This window comes from Alosa pseudoharengus, unplaced genomic scaffold, assembly GCF_046254945.1.
Source record: "Alosa pseudoharengus isolate Yale_2024_CS ecotype anadromous, Long Island Sound unplaced genomic scaffold, YU_APseudo_1.1 YU_APseudo_1.1_scf_9, whole genome shotgun sequence".
Taxonomy (NCBI): Eukaryota; Metazoa; Chordata; class Actinopteri; order Clupeiformes; family Clupeidae; genus Alosa; species Alosa pseudoharengus.
The window spans coordinates 14,863,016-14,884,189 of record NW_027468881.1 but is presented as its reverse complement, the minus strand read 5'-3'; the positions used below and the strand labels follow the sequence as shown (position 1 = coordinate 14,884,189).

The following is a 21,174-nucleotide window of genomic DNA, read 5'->3' as shown; positions in this document are numbered from 1 at the left end:
AGATAAAGCTGTGTGTCATCTGCATAGCAGTGGTATGAAAAGCTGTGCGAATGGTTAATCTGTCCCAAAGAAGTGGTGTGGATAGCAAAGAGAAGGGGGCCCAGTACTGAGCCCAGGGGGACCCCTATGTTGGGAGGCTAAGGTGCGGACAGCTGTCCAAGCCATGATATGTTAAACGAGCATCCTGTGAGGTAGGATTCAAACTGATATGGACTAGGTAATATGTTAGGAACAAAAGGATGCCACTTTGTTATTTGGGAATGAAAATTATCAATCCACAGAGGACTGAATTCAAAGACCCCCGAAAATCTAAGTGGAAAAAATTACGCGGCAAGCTCGTCCATTTTGCTTGAATATCAGCACAGCAACTCATGATGGTACTCAGTAGTTCATATGGCCCCGACGTGCTTGATGGAATCGGGGCATGCTCCTAATGAAACGGCAGATGATGTCCTGGGGGATCTGCTTCCAGATGTGGACATGGCCATCACTGAGCTCCCTGAGACTCGGTGGTGCAACCTGTTGGATGGACCAAAATATAATCTCCCAGCGTGTGTTCAATCGGATTTAAGTCAGGGGAGTGTGGGGGGACAGTCAATGGTATCAATGCCTTCATCCTCCAGGAACCGCCTGCACATTCTCACTATATGTGTCCAGCCATTGCTGTGTACCAGGAGGAACTCAGGGCCCACTGCACCAATACAGAGTCAGACAATGGGTCTGAAGTTTTCATCCTGATGCCTAAGAGCAGTGAGGGTGCAGTTGTCTTGCCCGTAGAGGTGTGTGCGTCCTTCCAAGGATATCCCTCCCCAGACCATCACTGGCCCACCACCAAACCAGTCATGCTGAATGATGTTGCAGGCAGCATTACATTCTCCAAGACATTTTCAGATGTCACATGTGCTCAGGGTGAACCTGGTCTCATTTGTGAAAAGCACAGGGCGTCAATGGTGAACCTGCCAATTTTGTATTCTATGGCAAATGCCAATTGAGCTACGGTGCTGGGCAGTGAGCATAGGTCCTTCCAGAGGCCATCGGGCCCTCAGGCCACCTTCATGAAGTCTGATAGTGTGGTCAGAGACATTCACACCAGCGGCCTGGAGGAGGTCATTTTGTAGGGCTCTGGCAGGGCTCCTACTGTTTGTTGTTGCACAAAGGAGCAGATACTGGTGCTGCTGCTGGGTTAAGGACCCTTTACCATCCTGCCCAGCTCTCCTAGAGCAACTGTCTCCTGGAATCTCCTACATGCTCTTGAGACTGCGCTGGGAGACGCAGCAATCCTTCTGGCAATGGAACGTATTGGTGTGCCATTCTGGAGGAGTTGAACTACCTGTGCAACGTTTGTAGGCTCCAGGTACTGGCTTATGCTGACCCTAGCCAAATGTGAAACTAGAGAAAAATCAGTCAAGGAGGATAAAGATGAATAATTGTATAATTTGCCACCACCTCTAAAACCATTCCTGTTTTTACAGACCTATCTCCCTTCTTCCTTTCTTGTCAAAGTTTTTGGAGAAAGTGGTCTTCAAGCAAGTCTTGGACTTACTATATCAGACCAACCTGCTAGACCCTATGCAGTCTGTTTTCAAGAGTCATTCTACTGAAACTGCTTTTATGTCTGTGACCGAAGCATTGAGAGTAGATAAGTCTTCATCTAAGTTGCTAAGTCATTAGTATTCATTTTACTAGACTTATCTGCAGCCTTCGATACTGTTAACATGACATTCTCCTTTCTACACTATCTGAACTGGGATGTCTAGGAAAGTCCTTGACTGGTTTAAATAATGTTTTTTAAGTGTAATATATATTTTGACATATTTAACATGATTTAACATTTGTTATTTAAGATGTGCAACTATTGCATGTGTTGCGAATCACACACACATAAAACACAGAAATCACCCTCACACACACTCACTCACTCACTCTACAGCCTTGGATACAAAAGATACATATTTGACATTCTAAATATCAATAGTAGTCTGAGAAAATAAATTCTGGTGTTAAAGAAAACAGTAATATTAATGTTGTCTGTAGCACTATAAGTAATTGCAACAATTTAATCTGATTATAATGCAGGAAAACTTTTTAAATTATCTGAATAAATTGTTGAATTTGTCTTTTAACAGATATAAAGAGAATAAACTCAAAGGGGAACTACAAACATTCAGATTGAAGTCCACCATTGAGAAGAGAAAAACTCAGGGAACCCAAGAGCTATACAATATTTGGTGGCATTCTGTTTTGCATAGTTGTGATTTCTGAAAGTGAACCTTTACATGATATACCTGTCTTAAACTGCCTTTTGTTGCTTGTGAAATACATATAATACACATTTTTGTATTAACAGATTGTTTTGTGGTGTTATTTATCATATGGCGTGACACCATATCATTTGGTGTGACATCAAGAAATTATGAAAATAAAAAGGCTTTTGGGGTCTAAATCATACAAATCTCAATGGAACAGATAGAAAATAGGGTCAGCAAAAGTCACAAGCATTTTCTTTCTTTTATATCAAGGTATGTCAAAATGAATATGACGTTTATTGAAAGATTGAGGACATAGGCCTTACTCTGTGTATTGATGAAGAAAACAAAATACCCCATTATAATTTTACAAACAATAACTTTCATGTCACATATGACAATTTTAGTCACTACCACAACTAATTAGTGAATAAATATGAATTTCAACAAAAAATCTAAAAGACCATACATATTTCCATGCCTAATATCTGATTTTTTTTTCAAAAACTTTTTTTCGGCCTAAAACGTCAACCACCCATATATATATATATATATATATATGTGTGTGTGTGTGTGTGTGTGTGTGTGTGTGTATGTATATTATTATTATTATTATTATTATTATTAGCTATAGCATGATAACGATATAATAAATCATAGTGAAGTTCCTACTGTATAATCTCAGAAGGGGCCACACCTACCTAACCTCAGTTTGGGCGTGGTAGAGGTGTGGTGCACACATAGGTACAGGCATTTGTTGCTGCGTGGCGTAGTCTCTATCTCCTCAAGAAAAGTCAGTTGACAGTTTGTAGAATATAGGGCGTTCATTCGGTAGCGACCAGGATCATTTCGCTGAAAAAATGACGATTGAGCCGTTGCGTTCGGCGATGTCTATGGGAAATAGCGAAGATACATCTCTCGCCCTGCCATCAGATAACAATTTACGCACAGGACAGCAACGTGTACTGGATCAAGTTCACACTATAAAGAGGAGCAAGTCGAAACAACTTAAAAATGGATCACTCTCACCCACGAGTAAGTTCATTCAGAAATATTGTACAGGCCTCAATATTATTTGTTTCTCCAATAATGGAGAATAGCCCACACAATATAAAGACTGACTGCTGTGTCGGTGAGGTGCATGTTGCGAAGTAAGTTTCCCTTAGCCTACTTTAGCGTGGCGAAAACCACTTCACTCCAGTGCTTCAGTGTGCAGCTTGTTATGCCTTCCAATTTCGTAATATGAAGGGCCAACATCTTTGTAGTTATGCCCTGTCCCTAACACCAAACGCGTTTTTCAATTTTGGAAGTGTGTGCCTTAGACATGTATTTTTAACATAAATGTTGCCATTTGATTCATTGTAGGCCTACCGGAGTTAGCCTTTTTAGCTAATTTACATCAGCAGTCCCCAGGCAGGCAGGGAGGGCACTATTATTAGACAACATTTAACTAACAACAAAGACAGATCACAAATCCTCCATCAGTATGATGCACATTATAACACACACACACACACACACACACACACACACACACACACACACAGCTACTAGAAAATGTGGGTGACAGACAATAGGCCTAATTGTTTTTCAGTGATAGTGCATTCATTGCCTAATTGTACAGAGATTCTACAGACTTAATGGTTGTTTCGTATGACGAAATACCTGAACAGGTATTTCATTTAGAAATGTTGAAAAGTCAAAGCATTCATAAATATCTTGGCAGCTTCTATGGAGAGAGAGGATCTGATCTGTTTTAAATAACACATTTTATTTGATTGTTGTAGTTATGTTCTTATTTATTATTATTATTATTATTATTATTATTATTATTACAATTTGAATTTAATATGACACCAAGATATTTAAATTCAGTGCTCAATGAATTCACCCTTAATGAGAATATGTGCATGTGGTGTCTGCGTCTTTGTTTGTGCAAACATCGCTTTTGTCTTGCTAATATTTGAGCTAAAACAGGATTGATCAAGCCATTCAGTCACACCTTCCATAGATTTAGGTAATTTCCAGTTGCTAGCTGAGCTGTTTTTGCCTGTGTGTATAAGACCATGTAAGCTGCATACAGTTGTACCTCTACTCCATGATAGTGCTGTGGAAGGTCATGAACAATAAGGGCCTAGCAAAGATCCTTGGGGTACACCCCTTGTGTACGTCATGTAACTGGAGGGCATCGTATTTCACACTGCATCCTATTTGATAAGTATGATGACATCCATGTCGGTGTTTTTGATGAGAAGTTAAAATTTGATAGTTTAGAGATCAAGACATCATGATTTACTGTATTTGCCAAATCTACAGTGCCAACAACTCCTCCCTTCTCCAACCACAATCTTATTTGTTCTATGAGATGCAGGTAGATAGGTTTTTGTTGGCCATGTTTGTTACTTGTATGTTTATAAGTGACATGATAGTCACACTTGGATAATTATGCTGATATGCAATTTTCAAAAAAATTTTCAGCAATTTTAGATGATAGTGAATATTATTTTGGAATGCCTATTATATTATTATGACCGCAGCGCTAGCGAAGGTTTAGTTAGAGTTTTTTTCTTCCGGATTTTTTAATTAATTTTTTTCCTTCAGTGAATTTCTGTCAATGATTCCCGGGACACTGAAAGACCGGGCTGCACGAAACTTCCGCATAAAGCCCCACAAGGATGACACGGAACCATTGTTTTTCGTTTTGATCCGAAGGAGGGTAGCCCGGACACAATTTTTCTGTGAATATCTCGAGAACTGTAAGGCCTTTTTCGCATGTTGGTCTCAAGGGGCCATGTCGACCCATCCCATATCCACTTGTTTGAGGTACAGCGCCGCCCACTTAAAAATGAAAAAGCAAAAACTAGGCGTTGTAATCGCAGCTATCTTTGGCTGACACTTTGCCACACTTTGCCAAGTTTTGTGTAATTTAGTTAATTGGGGGCCATATCAGTTACACACACACACACACACACAGACACACACAAACACACCCACACGCACACACACATACAGGCACACGCACACATACACATACACACACCCCATTATCCCCCACTCACACACTCACAAGCTATCCCACACACACACATAGAAGCACAAATAAACACTAAGCACAACACAAAACACACACTATGCACACACTCATTCAAATACACAAAAGTAGGGGATGGAGTAGGAGATGGAAACAAATTGACAAGCGTGATTTATTTTTGCGGAGAGAATGTGTAGGACTGGGCAGCGGTCATATTTTGTGCCGCTCAGCGGTAGATCTAGTTTGTCATTGGGTATCTTCCTGGAAAACCAGGAAAGACTATGTACTTCCCAAAATGATCCACATCTTTATTCACATCCACTGCTGTACGTTTAAATATTCTCCCTAGAATTAGAACTAAATAAGATTCATGCATTATCATACTGGATATGTAACCATCCCACCTCTTTGTAACATACAGCTCAGGTGCCTTTAAACACCATGTTCTTTTTTCTACACCTAACTAACTTATTCATTTATCATGTGAACAAACCTTACTGTTCTGTACTGACCCTAGGCAGATGGCTTAGGCCCTTGAGTTGTGGATCTGCTCGAGGTTTCTTCCTACATGTATCTCCAATTCTAGAGTTTTTCTTCGCCCCAGTTACTCATGGGCCTTCTCTGATTGTTTAACACTGTGTAAAGCGCCATGAGACATATGCAATGTTTTGGCGCTCTACTGTATATGTAAATGATATTCAATTGGAAAAAAATGGAATTACTAAGGCTATTTTAGATTTATTTGAACTGTAATAGGTCTACATCATCAAATTCATTGCATTTCTTCATAATACCTCATATTCATCATTCTTAAAAAGATACAAACAATTATGGAATAGTGTGGTAGTAATATTGCTTTGATATATGCACAAGAGCTTTCTCTGCCAGTCTAAGCCTCTCTTTCTCACACCCTCCGTTTTTGCTCCATTTCCTCATCCAGGTCCAGTGACACACATATCAGAATCAGAGCCTATATCCTTCAGGTTCTCACCTTCAGGAACCATAAATGGCAGTGTCTTTGGAAGGAGCAAATCAGTTACTGTGGGCAGCCGCAATAGAACGGTAATGACAGACAGTGCCTCTTTGAATAGGTTGACCCCAGCTGTGTGGTGTGGCAAGGGCAGTATAACGTGTTTCACTGCAAGGCAGACATAAGCACAGATGTGGTCATCTGCACAGACTGTCTTTTTTCCGTTTGTTTGTTGTTAAAGGTTGTATCAGCGATAGCGGGGATACATCACTTCTGTTGATGTTCAAAAAAACCAGAGAGCTAGCTCGCTACTCCCTCCCCCCCCCTCCCTCCCGTGCAATTACAGTAAAACCCTCCTAAGCGCGCATCTCGTCAGTTATTGGTTGAAACACTTTATTTTGCCTTTGAGAGGGTTGCCAACCCTTGTTGGTAGCAATTGATTTTGTGTGCATATCTCGGAGCCTAGGCTGCCTACAGTGACACATTTTTTTGACGGCCTGCTTAAGGGGCAGACAGCTAGCGGATCATTAGGAAAGATTAGATGAATGTGATCATTTATGTTTGGGCCTTTTTTGAGCTTGAAATCGCTGATACAACCTTTAATATTATATTTATATGTTTTTGAAGTTGTTTTGGACAAAAGTGTGGCAAATCTGATACCTGACATTATAAGTATCACAATTATAAGTAGTAGAGGAAAAGGTTTTCTTTTTAATTGAATAACTCAAAACTAAACTCAAGAAGTGTTAAGGCGCTTGCAGCTTCCTGTCATAATAATTATTTTCTCTTACAGGATTCAAATGAAATGCTTTCATTTATCCTGTGCATTTTGTTACTGTAATACCTGATTGTAAACCTGACAGAGCTTCAAAACTGTAATTGTTTGTGACACTCATGTGTCTTTCTGAACTGACTGTTATTATGAGGTATACAGTGTTTTTTTTTTAATTTTAGAAAGCTTCTTTTCTTTTTCTTTCTCTGGATTGGTAAGGGAGGTTTAACTCAAATGTGTTAAGAGTGTCAATACTTCATTAACATCCAGGCTAGCTCACTAGTTCTGTAGTTCTCTTTTGAGTTGTTTTGGATATTTTATATTTAATAGAATTAATAGAACTAAGTAGAATTGGTATTTAATAGAATTGGTGCATTTTTGCCTTGACCTTTAGTTGTCTATTGTGTCTGAAGGCAACCATGACAACCATGGCAAACTTGTCTACATTCTTTGATAGACACACACAGTCATATATCATGAATATATTACAGTAATAAATCAAGATGCTATCATAACAGCTTTTGGTGCTTGAATGTTTAGCCATATTGGCTGGCAGGTTTGCATCTTGTGGTTCAGAGACGCTTATGTGGTTCAGAATCCTTTCATACAATCTAGCATTAATTTGTGTCTTGAATTTCACCCCAGTGCATGAGAGAAAGTTGGAATTAATGACTAATGGTATGTGTGGTGATAGATTGATACCATTTGATAGATTGTCGCAGTCTCATCAAGACTGCATTGTGCAGTTTCACAGTTTTAATTTCATTTATTTGATTATGATTGATGTGGAACAGGTGCGATAATAATTATAAGTTGGGATGATTGGACAGTGCCTGGAGCTTTGGCAGAAAACATAGCCAATTGTTTTAGAAATCAAAGATGTGGTAATGTTTGAGGTGTCTAGGTTGTGTTGTTTTGATTGAGTAAAGATAAATCAAATACCAATACCCAAGTATTACAGTTATAATGAAATTACTTGGAAAACAAAATGTAAAAAGAATGATTTATGAAAAAACATTGTGGATATACCAAACTCTTAATATATTTTTTGTTTCAACTTGTTTCTATCCACAGGATATCCCTCAGTTGTTGCTTTTGTAATTCATAATTGTATAACAGAGCTAGAGAGTCATTCAGTTTGTTATACTTGTGTTACGGTATGTTAAAAAAGGGCTTACTGATCCTTACTGAGAATTGTATTCAGTCAGTGAGTTCTCACAGCGTTACTCCAGTGTTACTTTGATATCTCAAAAGTGGTTAAGGAGTGTTTCAGTCTGTTCAGTCTCATTCTAGTTTTTCAGTGAGTATATAACAACAACAGCTTAGTTAATAGCAAGATATCTCACCCCTGCTGACTCCTTAAGGCCATCCAGCAGAAGAGCCGCACCTTCTCTGCAAAGTCCAGGAACTCCAGCTCCAGCCAATGGGAGCAACACATCCAGTCCTCCAACTGGCCCCAATCTCCCCTGCAGAGTGCAAGCAATGGTATCATGCCCAGCGTCAGTGACCCGACACTGGCCCCCACCAACCTCATGAAGCGGGCCACCGGGCAGTACTCCACTAGGCAGGCACGGCCCATTGCCAGTGTTCACTCCATGGTCAACGAGACGACCACCAACAAGGTGATCACCACCAGCACCGTACAGCGCCACTCTGCTGTGCAGACGCCATCGAGCCCAGGCAAGGTGGAGACCAAGATATCAGTCATGGCCAAAACTAAAACTGAGTGAGTGCTGATAACGTGCCGTCAAGCTTTCATGCCATTTCACAAGGACAGTGACAAGACACTGTTGTCGTTATTTAGTCACACCATGTTCTCAACTGGCTCACACGTCTAATCCCATTTTGAAAGAGTTTCCTTTTGTGGTCTTCTGGGCAGGGTGGACCCTCTCATCACTGTGCCTGACATTACAATGAAAGAGGCGGTGGAGTATCTCTCAAAAGAAGAGGGGAATTATCAGATATGGGGAGCATCCTTCATCCAGCATAGCACCTTTACGGATGACAAGTCCAAGCACGAGGTATGGCTGGCCAGACATTAGACGCTCTGGGGTTGCATGGGCGTTTCTGTTTGCTTACTCTTGTTTGCTCATGTTATATAGTGTTTGTTACTGATAGTAAATTGCCTGGTACACTGGCCGCACAAGATTCATGTGTGCAATCAGCTTCTTTTCTCTTTCAAGTTCAACGTTTAATTGTCACATATACTTTGCAATACAGTGAAATGCTTGTGCCACAAATTGCAGGAGGTAAAGAGGGAGGTCTAAGAAGCACAATAGTGCCATATAGGCAATAAATAGTATAGGGGGTGGGGGGAAGGCACCATACAAAGAACGAGACATAAGTGCTCCTAAGCATGCACAGACACCCAAACACACACAGATACACAAGCACACCAGTCGACATGCACCCATTAGAAAGCCTACATAGAGCTTCTGTGCATACATATAGACCACAGACATATGGACCACATACATACATAAAGACTGCATACATGTAAAAGACACCATGCATACATGTAAGACCATAGACCTACACTGACCTGCAGGCCCCTAATGACCTGCAGACCTGATGATTAAAAAAAAGAGATGCACTGAGACATTATAAAAACATATATAACATTTCTGTGATACATAAGGTACCATATTGATGACACAAGCAATTATATTAAGAGTGTTCATGATTTCAAGTCACTGTCCATTTAATATTCTGATAGCCTGGGGAAAGAAGCTGTCCTTAAGACGTGTTGTGTGTGAGGTAATGCTCCGGTAGCGTTTACCAGAGGGGAGTAATGAAAATGCTACGAGTTGCTCGCTATAGCATGTGATAAGTTACAGCCACCTGCACACACTGTTCAGAATGCTTGTTGTAAACTGCTTTGAATTAGTCGATTACCAATGCAGCTTGCTATTGAGAAACCTGAAATATGTTATTAGTGATAATATATCAAAGGATATTAATTTAAAATGTTATTATGAAAGTGCCAATTTTAGTAGGCGATGAAACTAGGGCTGCAATAATTATTCAATTAATTAGTCATTTCAATTTCATTATTCATTTCATACATAATATTTCAACATGAATATTTTCAGCATATTCAGCTACATAAACTTGAAATTGTTCAGCTTTTTTCAACATACTACTCTATGGGCAACACTAAATATCTTTGGTGTGTGGACAAAAAAGACATTTGAGGACATAATTTACATTTATTCATTTAGCAAGCGCTTTTATCCAATTGTCAATTACAGTACACTGCAGGACCATTGCCCCAAGAGCAACTGGGGTTAAGTGCCTTGCTCAAGGGCACAACAGTGAAAGTCGGGAATGGAACCCACCACAACTTCTTCGGGCTACTGCATGCTAGCCCAGCTCTTTAGCCACTACACTACCACCACCCCTTAATAATCATGGGCTTTGGGAAATAGTGATCAACTTTTGATAGATATGACCTAACTGATCTAACGTGATTGCTGTTAAGCAAATGTTTTGCTTGCATGCCTCTGTGTGTGTGTATGTATATATTATATCAGGTCCTGCAGCTTGGAGGGATACCTCCTCTGGTGGCTCTGCTGCGGCACTCCAACTCTCAGGTGCAGCAGACTGTGGCCGCTGCACTGAGGAACCTGGTGTTCAAGAACAGCAACAACAAGCTGGAAGTGGTCCGCTGCGAAGGCATTGAAGAGGCTCTGACCCTACTCAAGGAGACAAACTCTGCCTTCACTCAGAAACAGCTAACAGGTGTGGAGCGTTTTCAGTCATTTACTGGTTTAAGTCTGTGGCCATGCGGAAAAAAAAAAATTGTGACTTGTAAATCCAAAGACCGTCATATCAAAATGTAAACCAAAATCTTTTTAAACCAAAAACAATTAATGTACATTTTTAAGGGCCCAGTATGTACTTTTAGAGGAAATCTAAATAATCTAACTAGAATAGGAGAGGGCCCCATACACGTGAGTCCCTGTGGTTAGTGGTTAGTTACTGCAAAACAGAGAACAGATACACCACAAAGTTCATAGTTTATTATAAATGGAAAATGATTCATTATTCATTTATGATATTAATGCTAAAAGCTAGATACTAAATGTGTCGATAATAATGATGGTGGTGAGCTATACATGATCTCTAGAAATGGCCTCCCCTAAAATGATTGCAGCTTCAGGCTCTTTAAATAGGAATGATATAATCAGCCAGATTGGTTAGGTTAATATATATGCTCTCTCGGTTGCCCAGGCCTTCTGTGGAACCTGTCATCAGCAGACGCGCTGAAGCCCACTCTCATCAAATCAGCACTCCCGGTTCTGACAGAGACCATTGTGGTGCCCTACACGTGCTGGTCAGAAACCAGCGCCAGTAACTATGGCGACCCAGAGGTGTTCCACAGTACCACCGGTTGCATGCGGTAAGGGCGGCGAACACACCTTTCGCTGAGTCTGAATCATGTGGTACTGATAAAAGGCTATACTGCACTGATACTCGAGAATCTGTCACACTGCCTTGGATACTGTCTATGTGGTGTATACAAAAGCCCTGGAGGGAGAATGTTTTACATTAAAGAAATAAGTATCAAAATCAGTCATTATAAGATGCCACAGGATGCAAGACATTTCTGACATGTCTGCCATAATGAAGTGATAGAAAAGTGCTTACCAAAGCGGTGGAGGTTCATAACTTTCTTCATCATTCATTTTCAGAAATTAGTTCAGAAAGTAACACCTAAAACAGGGAATGATCCTTGTGCATAGAAAGCAACTTCTTCCTCACTCCGATTTATGGTTATTCACTATTCCTACTCTGAACTTATACCATAGACATACATTGATTTAGGCTATATTGTTTATTCTGTAGAAACCACAGTGAAATGTCACTGGAGGTTTTCTAAGAAAAAAAGTGTGATTTTACTGCCTCAATGACTAAGTGTTGAACATTCCCTCCCTGCCCCCCAGGCAGCAAACAATGAGGAGAACAGTATCAAAATTTAACAGAGCAGGGCATGTTTACACTTGGTTCTACAATGCATGTTTGGTGATCTGATCTCAAATGGACGCTAAATACAAGTATAAAGGAACCCCCCCCCAGATGCATTGTGATCCAGTCCCTAAAAACACCTATTGAGGTGCTTTGGGATGCATTTGGTCTCCTACATCTTGTAAAATAAACTCTTATGTGTCCTGATGCATCCCCAACAATGAGAGTCCTAATGTCATGAAGGCAGTGAGGAAATCTTAACCCAAGTGATCAGCAAGTGGCTGTACACCTGTATAATGGTTTCGGCTGTCCACCTGTCAGAACATCATCCAAAAACCAAGTGTGAGCACGCCCACAGAGAGTCAGCTTCAGAGAAAAAGTAATGACACGGAATGTTGCTATATCTGCAATATCCATGATAACAATCATGTGTGGTGACTAAGCCGGGGTTTAATCTTCTCAACAGCAACTTGAGCTGTGCCAGTAAGAGGGAGAGGCAGGCAATGCGGGACTGCAACGGACTTATCGACGCCCTCGTCACATACGTGCAGTCCTGTGTGACTATAGAAAATGCAGATGAAATGGTAATTCGCTGGCATAAACTGCTATGTAATAAAAACTTGAAAATTATTGAACTAGCATCATATCACCGTTTCTCGTAAAATCAAAAGTGTACACCTGTAAACACGTACTGTTGTAATAATTTTCCACCACCATATTACAAGGCATTGAGCAACGCTGTGTTCATTAGATCTGTTTTTGAGATACAAACATTTTGTTTTTGAAATTAAGTTGTTGTAAGTTATATTGCTTGCTGACTGGTGCTCATTGTCATAATGTTTTGTCCTTACAGTCGGTGGAGAATTGCGTGTGCATTCTGCACAATTTGACATACCAGCTAGAGACAGAGGCTCCAGAACAGTTCACTAAGTACAACGGATTCTCTGAAACGAGAGCCGATGCCAACAAAAAGTCAACAACTATGGGTTGCTTCAGTCCTAAAAGCAAAAAGATACAGGTAACATACAGTTAGATCTTTATTGCCCATTTGTCTGCCTGTAGGCATTATTCTACAAATAAATTTGAAGTACCGGTACTGGCTATTTGTGGATTATGAAAGAATAAATTATCTCATTTGTCTCAATCTCAGCTGTCAGCCTTTATTGTATACTGTCAAAATTTAGAGAATATCTGCATTAGACACTAATATCATTTCATGATAAAGGCAACAGAGGTCATATTCTTCACATAAATGGTGAATACTCTTGATCAGTTTTATTTGTTAGTTACAGTATATTATTATATTTGTTTAGTTATATGTATTTGTCAGTCATATTAGCCCCATTTACACTCTGTGCCAAACCTGCAGAAGTGTATTCTAACTGTACTGATCCATCTTGACAGAACACCTTTAACTTTCCATGGATGGAGGAGGAGAGTGACCCAAAAGGTCTGAGTTTGCTCCACCACTCCAAGACCATCCAGACGTATCTGTCCCTGTTGGGCTCCAGTCAGAAAGAGGCTACACTGGAGGCTGCCTGTGGTGCACTGCAAAACCTCACCGCCAACAATAGCCCTGTAAGGCTTACTGGAGAGGAAATAAATCCAAGTGTTATAAATCATCGCCCTGCTTGTTTCTATTCAGACTTTGCTGGTCACACCCTGTGCTTGTGACAATAGGTTAAATGTGACCTGGAGGCTACCAGAAAGAGCTTGTCCTTGATTTGTGAACTAATACTCCCAGGTGTTGCTAACTAGAATATTGTGTTATTTTTGAACCAATTCTAAAACCTGAAAATGGCCAGTGAACCTTGTAGTTAGTTTTTGTTCCCATGAAGTTACACTCCAAGTGAGAAGCAGGCATGAGTCAGTTTACACAGCCTACGTGTCTGACGTGACTTTCACGTATGCCCTAAAAATACAACTGTGCAAAAATGTGCTCTCGTCTCCTTTTAACGGGCACAATATTCACGTAAAATGCTGCTGGTTCAAATTGTTGCTTTGATTCCCAATGGAATCCAGATGGACGCCTGAAAAATTGTGTATCTAAAAAAAAATGGTGATCTGGTGTGAATTAAATTGATGAATGCTTCAATCACTGTGCTTTGACTTTTTAAATGTATTCAAACTGTTATGAATATGTTGAAGTTTGAATAACAACAGTAGTTATGGATTTGTTCAGGTGTCCAGCCTCATAAGTCAAACCATTGTACAGAAGCTGAGCGGCTTGCCGATGGTCTCCCCTTCCCTCCAGTCCCCTAACCTCAGCCTGCAGAAGACCGCCATGTCCCTGACTGGCAACCTCAGCAGAACCACATCGCTACAGAGCAGTATGGGTAAAGGCAGCTAATTCAAATCAGTCAACTGTCTATCAATACATGCATGTTAGTTGCTATGTGTGAGTATAGTTATATAAATCTCAACATGTTTGTCTTGGTGTGTGGCTGTACGTGTGTGTGTGTGTGCGTGTGCGTGTGTGTATGTGTATTCAGTGCGGCATATCCTTCCCCAGCTCGCCGTGCTCCTGTCAGCTGGCCCTAAAGAAATGGGCAACTGTGACGACACAGTGGCCACTGCGTGCAACACCGTGCGCACACTTCTGATGTCCGAGCCTGATGTGGGCAAGAAGGTGGTGACCAGTACCCTGGTGGAATCTCTCAGTGAGCTGAGTGAGAACAGGTAAGACCACTGAACTGAACCTGAAGAGTCTTTTCATCTGTGTAGTGCCCAAGCTGATCTCCATCTCTCCATGCTGATGTTTGTTGTTGTTGTTTTTTACATGTTATGTTTGTGAAATGTGGCCTCCCAGACAGACACTCACAAATAGAAGGTGTTGATAATAGGGCAGTATAAGTATATAAGTATATATACTCTTTTGATCCCGTGAGGGAAATTTGGTCTCTGCATTTATCCCAATCCGTGAATTAGTTAAACACACTCATGGTATGGATAATTGCCGACTATGGGAAATGGAGAATTCGGTAAAGGTTGTTCTCGAAATCTACTCCCATTAAGATGCTAGGACTGGAAACACTCTTCAGTGGTGAATAGGGCCAGACCCTATTCACAAGGTGAATGAGTATTGGTGAAACCAGACTAGTCTAACGCTCCATCATAGACTTGATTACTGGAAGAATTTAACAAAGTTCCATAAAATCTTTTTTTCTTTTTTAAAGTATATTTTTTTGGCCTTTAATTTACAGGACAGTAGAGAATGACAGGAAGCGAGTGGGAGAGAGAGTCGGGGTGGGATCCGGAAAGGACCACGGGGCGGGAATCAAACCCGGGTCGTCGGCGTACGGTGCAGGTGCCCCAGCCAGCCGCGCCACGGCTGGGGCCAAAGTTCCATAAAATCTTTACAAGTGCATGAAAGTCTGGATATTTGAGAAAGCCATTTGTTTGCTTTTGGGTTTGAATAATTCCAGCGTCTGGAAAAATCCTCTCGATCCGCTAGCTATCTACTGAGTACACTGTAAATAAACACCTGGTCTTCTTCCATGAAGAGGAAACAAACATAATGGGGGCAGCCTGTCCCCTAGATAATAAAAACACTGTGTGGAGTGTGGAGGGGTGAGCTACCTCTCTGGTGTGTTTTGTTTGGACTTTGGTTCAAATATAATCCACCTGAGAGATAAAAAAAAAAAAATTGAATTTGAGTTTGAAAAGGCATGGCGTACAGTACATGTTATAATGATTTAAAATGCAATCCCTTAAATTTATCAATGTAACTGTATTCTGAAAAAAACCCACTTAAATAGTAACTGTATTCAAATACTTAAATTCTCCTTATATATATTTTGTATTTTAAATACGTAATCGGTCAAAAACTCCAGGCACACTCAGGCGAGAGAAAATACTGCAGGTTTATTCACGGGGCAAATTCCTAATCTAAATTACTGGCAACAGCACGTTCCAGTAGGAAAGTTCTCTAGGGGAAGGCCCTTCTTATACATGTTAGTTACATTGTTGTAATACAAATCACATGGGTCGTCCTTACTTGAACATACAATGGTCTTTTCTAAAACTCCTCATACATGCAGAAATACAACAATACATGGATACTTCTCAGACATAGCATGTGATTCTCACGCCAAGCCATGTGGCTACTTCAAGGAAGAAAGATAATAGGTCAATACAATACATATTTATCCTTCAGCATTTTGTTCAGCATTTTCATAGTATGCTCCCTCACAGGATATTCCTAATATTACTGCTTCAGGCAGAATACCCCTAACTCGTGAAAAAAGGGGTTGCATGACCTTTATTGCATAGATGCATATGCATAGAATCGAATATACAGAAAAGCATACACATAATGTAGATTAGTATTTGCTTCTAGTACATATAAACTTATTAGTAACTACTTCTATTGCATAAGATTTTGTTAGTAATCCAAACTTTCTAACACATGACACAACCCTGGATACTATCAGTCTCTGGTTACACTGATTATGTGAACATTTTGATAGTCACATTTATTATCCCAAGTACATGTATGTTAATTGAAACAGTACAATAAAGCTGTATCAGTGTATTGATACTGAAATGTTGATTATGCTGATTGCATTACAGTATACATATCACATTAGCATTCTGTTTGTATTTAAATTAAGCATTAATTAATCCTTTGTCTCCTAAACAGTAAGTTCCCAAAGGCTAGCAAGGCTGCAGCCATTCTGCTGTACACGTTGTGGGATGAGAAGGAAATCCAGAGCGTCCTGAAGAAAGTAAGCACACCAACAGCTCTCAGTCCAGCCATTATGATTAACAGTCTGCCATTCTGATGACTCATATCACTACTAAACCACAGTAGACATACTAAAAGGCAGAATATGTGCTAAACAAATATACTTTGTATGCTAACATCAAACTTGTCTGTAGCTTCTGTAATCCTCCCGCCCCTATATTGTTTGTGTTTTGCGCTGTTTTGTGGACTGTTAGATTGCCAGATTCTTTTCAGGACCATGTTCAGTGCAGATAGACAAACAAACAGTCAGGGGAAGATGGAAGAGAGAAGGGCGGGGATTTTTGTGGTGCAGACATGTCTGTGTCTGTCAGTAAAGTGTTCCTCTTCTTTTCTGAGAACTATCTGCCCTTTATGTACAGAGTGACACACACACACAGACAGACAGAGACGCACCCTCTCTTCTCCGTACTCAGTCACACTCCACCTCTCACTTTTTCCTCAATGTGAAGGCATAAAGTAGTCCCACACACCGGAATTCAATACAGTACAAGGAGACACATGCACATACATGCTGACACAGACACACTTGCATGCCCACATACATGTGCTTACCCAGACCCTAACACAAAAACATGATGCATGACAACTTCGTGTTTCTCCATGCTGTCTCTCTCTCGCTCTACACGCGCACACACACACACACACACACACACACCCCACACAGGTATAATACACAGATTTTCTGTACTGCCACACCCTCCCTGGAAGCAATGAAACAGAATTAAAGAGGAATCCAGAGAGGTGAGTTTTGATAGTGATAACAGAAAGAGAGAGAGAGAAAAGAAAATGCAGAGAGCCATGCAGCCTTCTTTCTTTCTCAAACCTTGTCACATTATAATTTCCCATTATATACCTGGATTTAATTACCCGCATTTACTTTACCTGCTACAGTATGGTGCATTGTGCATTGTAAGGTAATTAACTTGGCTAATGGAGATAAGATCATGGTGCAGAATGCGGATATGACACATATCTAAAATTTCAGACATAGTAGTAGCATGAACTGCAAATCTAGAGTTCCAATCCCGATATTCCCAAAGATTGTCATCAGGTTTCACTCCATCCATCACAAATGCACTATGACAAATAAAACATCATGCTGAAAATCATCTGTTATTTTATTTATGTTCAACAGCAAGGGATGAACAAGAACACATTTGTGAACGAAGTCACAACGGCTGCCCACAAGTCAATACAGGTTATTGATTGATGACATGGACAAAGGATCCCACTAGACCATAAATGGTAGGTGTTGTTATTTCAAACCTGATTGAAAAAAACACTTGTACTAATGGTTACTAGAGACACCATTACCAGATCAAATGTAGGTACTTTCTGTAACCAATGTTTTATCAACCTGGTGAATGTTGTCAGTTTTTCCCTGGGGAATAATGTATGTAGTATCACTTGGGCTGGTAGTACAATTACTACACTGTGTGTTTAATTACTATGAGGAAGAGAAACAGTCACTAGAGACTGTCTGAACTTTGATACTCATTTATGGCCCCCTCTGTGCAGGTGGAGACTTGTGTGCTTCGGAATAGCACACACCCGTAGAGGATTCTATCCTCTCTATTTTGGACTGATTGTGCTAATGTTATGTAGAGGATCCTGTCACCTCTAAAACACGAACTCTTTTTGTTCTGGCAAGAGACCTGCAATTCATTTTGGATTTTTTTTTTCCATTACATCTGCTATAATCCATCCATTGTCATGGACACCTTCATGTCAGCATTGCCACTTCCTCCTACATGGATATATGGAAAGATAGTCTGTGAACAAGAAAAAATTACAGTAAAAAAGAATAAACCATATATTTTATTCCGTAGAACAGTGATGACACAAGTCTATAAGTCTGCCATGCTTTTTGTATGTATCTCAGGAGTCGTCGGGGAAAGCTGCCCTTCAGGTTCAGATCTAGGGATGCTATTAGCTATATGTTATGTACACTTCTTGTTATCTTCTAGGACTACTAATCCACCCCTTTCCTTAAATGTAAAGATTTCTTGTTCATTGACTGTATTGTTTCTTCACAGCATCTATCTTGATGTTACCTAGCATTCAAGTATCAAAACATGTTTCAAAAAATGCATATCCATATGTACAGTAACACTTTCTATGAACACAGTATCCATTATGAATACATTCATTAAGGGTTATAACACACTCATATAGCCTGATAATAATTGACATTAGTCTAAAGACTGGCTTTATGATACTTCAGGTTGTAAGGGATTATTCTACAACAGTGCAATGTCTTATGAGTGCAGTCATAACTATTTTTGGATCGTTATACAGTGGTTATATATTTTGTCAATCATCATGAAACATAAATACTTTATAACCCTGTATGTATGAATGTGTTTATCTGCATAATGGTTATTGAGTTTATATAAATATTAACATTAATAGATGGTTTTCAGCATACTGGTATCAGTTTATTCTGGGTTGTGGCGCTTGCACAGAAAATATTACAAACCTTGTCAGTGTGTTCACTGCTCACTGTATTAGTTGATAAATTAGCACTTATTGTTGCATTATATTCATTCATTCATTACACGCAAAATCATATCTAATCTTTTTTTTTTTGGAAATGTTACTATTTATGCCAAAGATTGAATGTAAAACAATGCCTTGTGCAGTATTGTATGAGTATAAGTATATATACTCTTTTGATCCCGTGAGGGAAATTTGGTCTCTGTATTTATCCCAAACCGTGAATCAGTGAAACACACTGCACACAGTAGCACACACTAATCCCGGCGTAGTGAGCTGCCTGCAACAACAGCGGCGCTCGGTGAGCAGTGAGAGGTTAGGTGCTTCACTCAAGGGCACTTCAGTCGTGGCCTACCGGTCGGGGTTAGAACCGGCAACCCTCCGGTTACAAGTCCAAATCGCTAACCAGTAGGCCACGGCTGCCACCAGTGAAAGCTGGGAATCGAACCCCCAACTTTTCAGGCTACTGCATGTTAGTCCAGCTCCTTATCCACTACACTACCTTGGTATGTCTCCTATGTTCAAATGTAAAACAGGCGCTATACTTCCCATAAGATTATAAAGCAAGGTTTTAATGCAATGGACAGATAAAATGTTAAAATGATTTTAATTCATTTGTTCTCTTTGATAATGAATGTTTGCAGTGTTTACTCATTCACTATGTTCACCTCTGTGGTATAAGACACACTACCAAATAAAGAGCTGACAATTATATCACTTATCACCTATCCTGGCTGATACCAAACCAGTTCACAAGAGAGAATGGGTCTGAACCCTCTCAGTTCACTTTGAATTTCAAAGGGGCATCACCAGCATTGAAATTCAACTTAAGTTAGTACATTACTCTTTCAGACGTACAGCAAATACATTCTTGAAAACAAATGTTTTAAATGCAGTTGTTTGCTCAATTACAAAATTAAACAATACATGTAGCAGTGCCAACTATCCTCTTCTGTCTGTCATTGTATACATCCCGTCGACCCATGCCAGATAAGCAGTTGTGATTAGTTCCAGGGATTTCTGTGATTTCCAAAATGGGAGAATGGCTCAAATGCATTCTCAGATGCTGTTTCTGTTTACTCAGGTAGGCCATTTCAGCTGTGTTTTACTGGCATAACTTCAACCTCTAGGACAAACAGAATGTGCTCAATTATTTACTTTTTACGGTAATGAGTCTAATTTCTGATGTGTTAGCTTTATGAGTACAGTACAGTGGCATATAGGGTCTTCTATATAACATAACATTCTTCCCACAGATTTCTCTTGTGTATCTTAGGAAGTAGACTTGCAGAGCTTGTCCTTAAAAAATGTCTGAAGAGTTATTTACTAGGTGTGGTAACATTCTAGCATTTGTTATACAATGTAAATGTCTCATGACATAATGAATGACAGTTGCTGAGGATTTGTAGAATGTACATACCGGTATGTAGGGCTATGATCTGAAACTGAGAGGGCAATGTATTCAGCTATGATGAATCTCTGATGCAGTGCTGTTTGGCACAGCTGATTTTACAGTAACAGCAATGACGACATGAAGTCAGTAGATCAATCTAATTATAGACAGGGCAAAACCTAGTGCAATCCGATAATGGTCACTACCAAGCTTTTCCCTTTTGATGTTATAGTACTTTTTTGCATATAATCCATTTCTGCTTGGGACATTTTTGTAACTCACATAGTTAATGAGAATTTGTTTATTGGAATAAATTAGAGGATATAAATATATAACAAAGACATGTATTGACTATGTGACTGTACAAGAACAACTGAACAAGACTGTCATCCTGGCATGGTCATCCTGGAATTTGCCCATGCCATGTAGGAAGATTGAATAGATCTACAGCAAATAGCATAGATATGTGTAAAATTGTTAGTGTTTTTGAGTGTGGGTTCAGGTATCGGGTGTGTCTGAACTCTGAAGACAACTTTATGTAATGTTGTCTG

The 21,174-nt window shown here is 39.9% G+C and overlaps 1 protein-coding gene across 1 annotated transcript; it reads left to right on the top strand.

The window, feature by feature from the left end:
* The first annotated feature begins 2,980 nt into the window (after window positions 1-2,980).
* Window positions 2,981-19,944, top strand: pkp1a (plakophilin 1a). The gene is made up of 14 exons (XM_076277345.1): window positions 2,981-3,281; window positions 6,218-6,339; window positions 8,384-8,745; window positions 8,899-9,040; window positions 10,553-10,760; window positions 11,253-11,421; window positions 12,454-12,571; window positions 12,841-13,005; window positions 13,392-13,565; window positions 14,170-14,323; window positions 14,480-14,666; window positions 16,630-16,714; window positions 17,870-17,979; window positions 18,253-19,944. The coding sequence occupies exons 1-13, from the start codon at window positions 3,107-3,109 to the stop codon at window positions 17,942-17,944; spliced, it is 2,136 nt and encodes a 711-aa protein (XP_076133460.1). The 5' UTR covers window positions 2,981-3,106; the 3' UTR covers window positions 17,945-17,979; window positions 18,253-19,944.
* Window positions 19,945-21,174: the final 1,230 nt, after the last annotated feature.

What these genes read in the sequence shown, in the direction of transcription:
- pkp1a (XM_076277345.1), top strand. Translation starts at nt 3,107, where the DNA reads ATGACGATTGAGCCGTTGCGTTCGGCGATGTCTATGGGAAATAGCGAA. An exon ending in TAGAAAATGCAGATGAAATG is followed by an intron (nt 12,572 to 12,840) that starts GTAATTCGCTGG and finishes TTGTCCTTACAG; the next exon opens with TCGGTGGAGAATTGCGTGTG. An exon ending in TCCAGAGCGTCCTGAAGAAA is followed by an intron (nt 16,715 to 17,869) that starts GTAAGCACACCA and finishes TATGTTCAACAG; the next exon opens with CAAGGGATGAACAAGAACAC.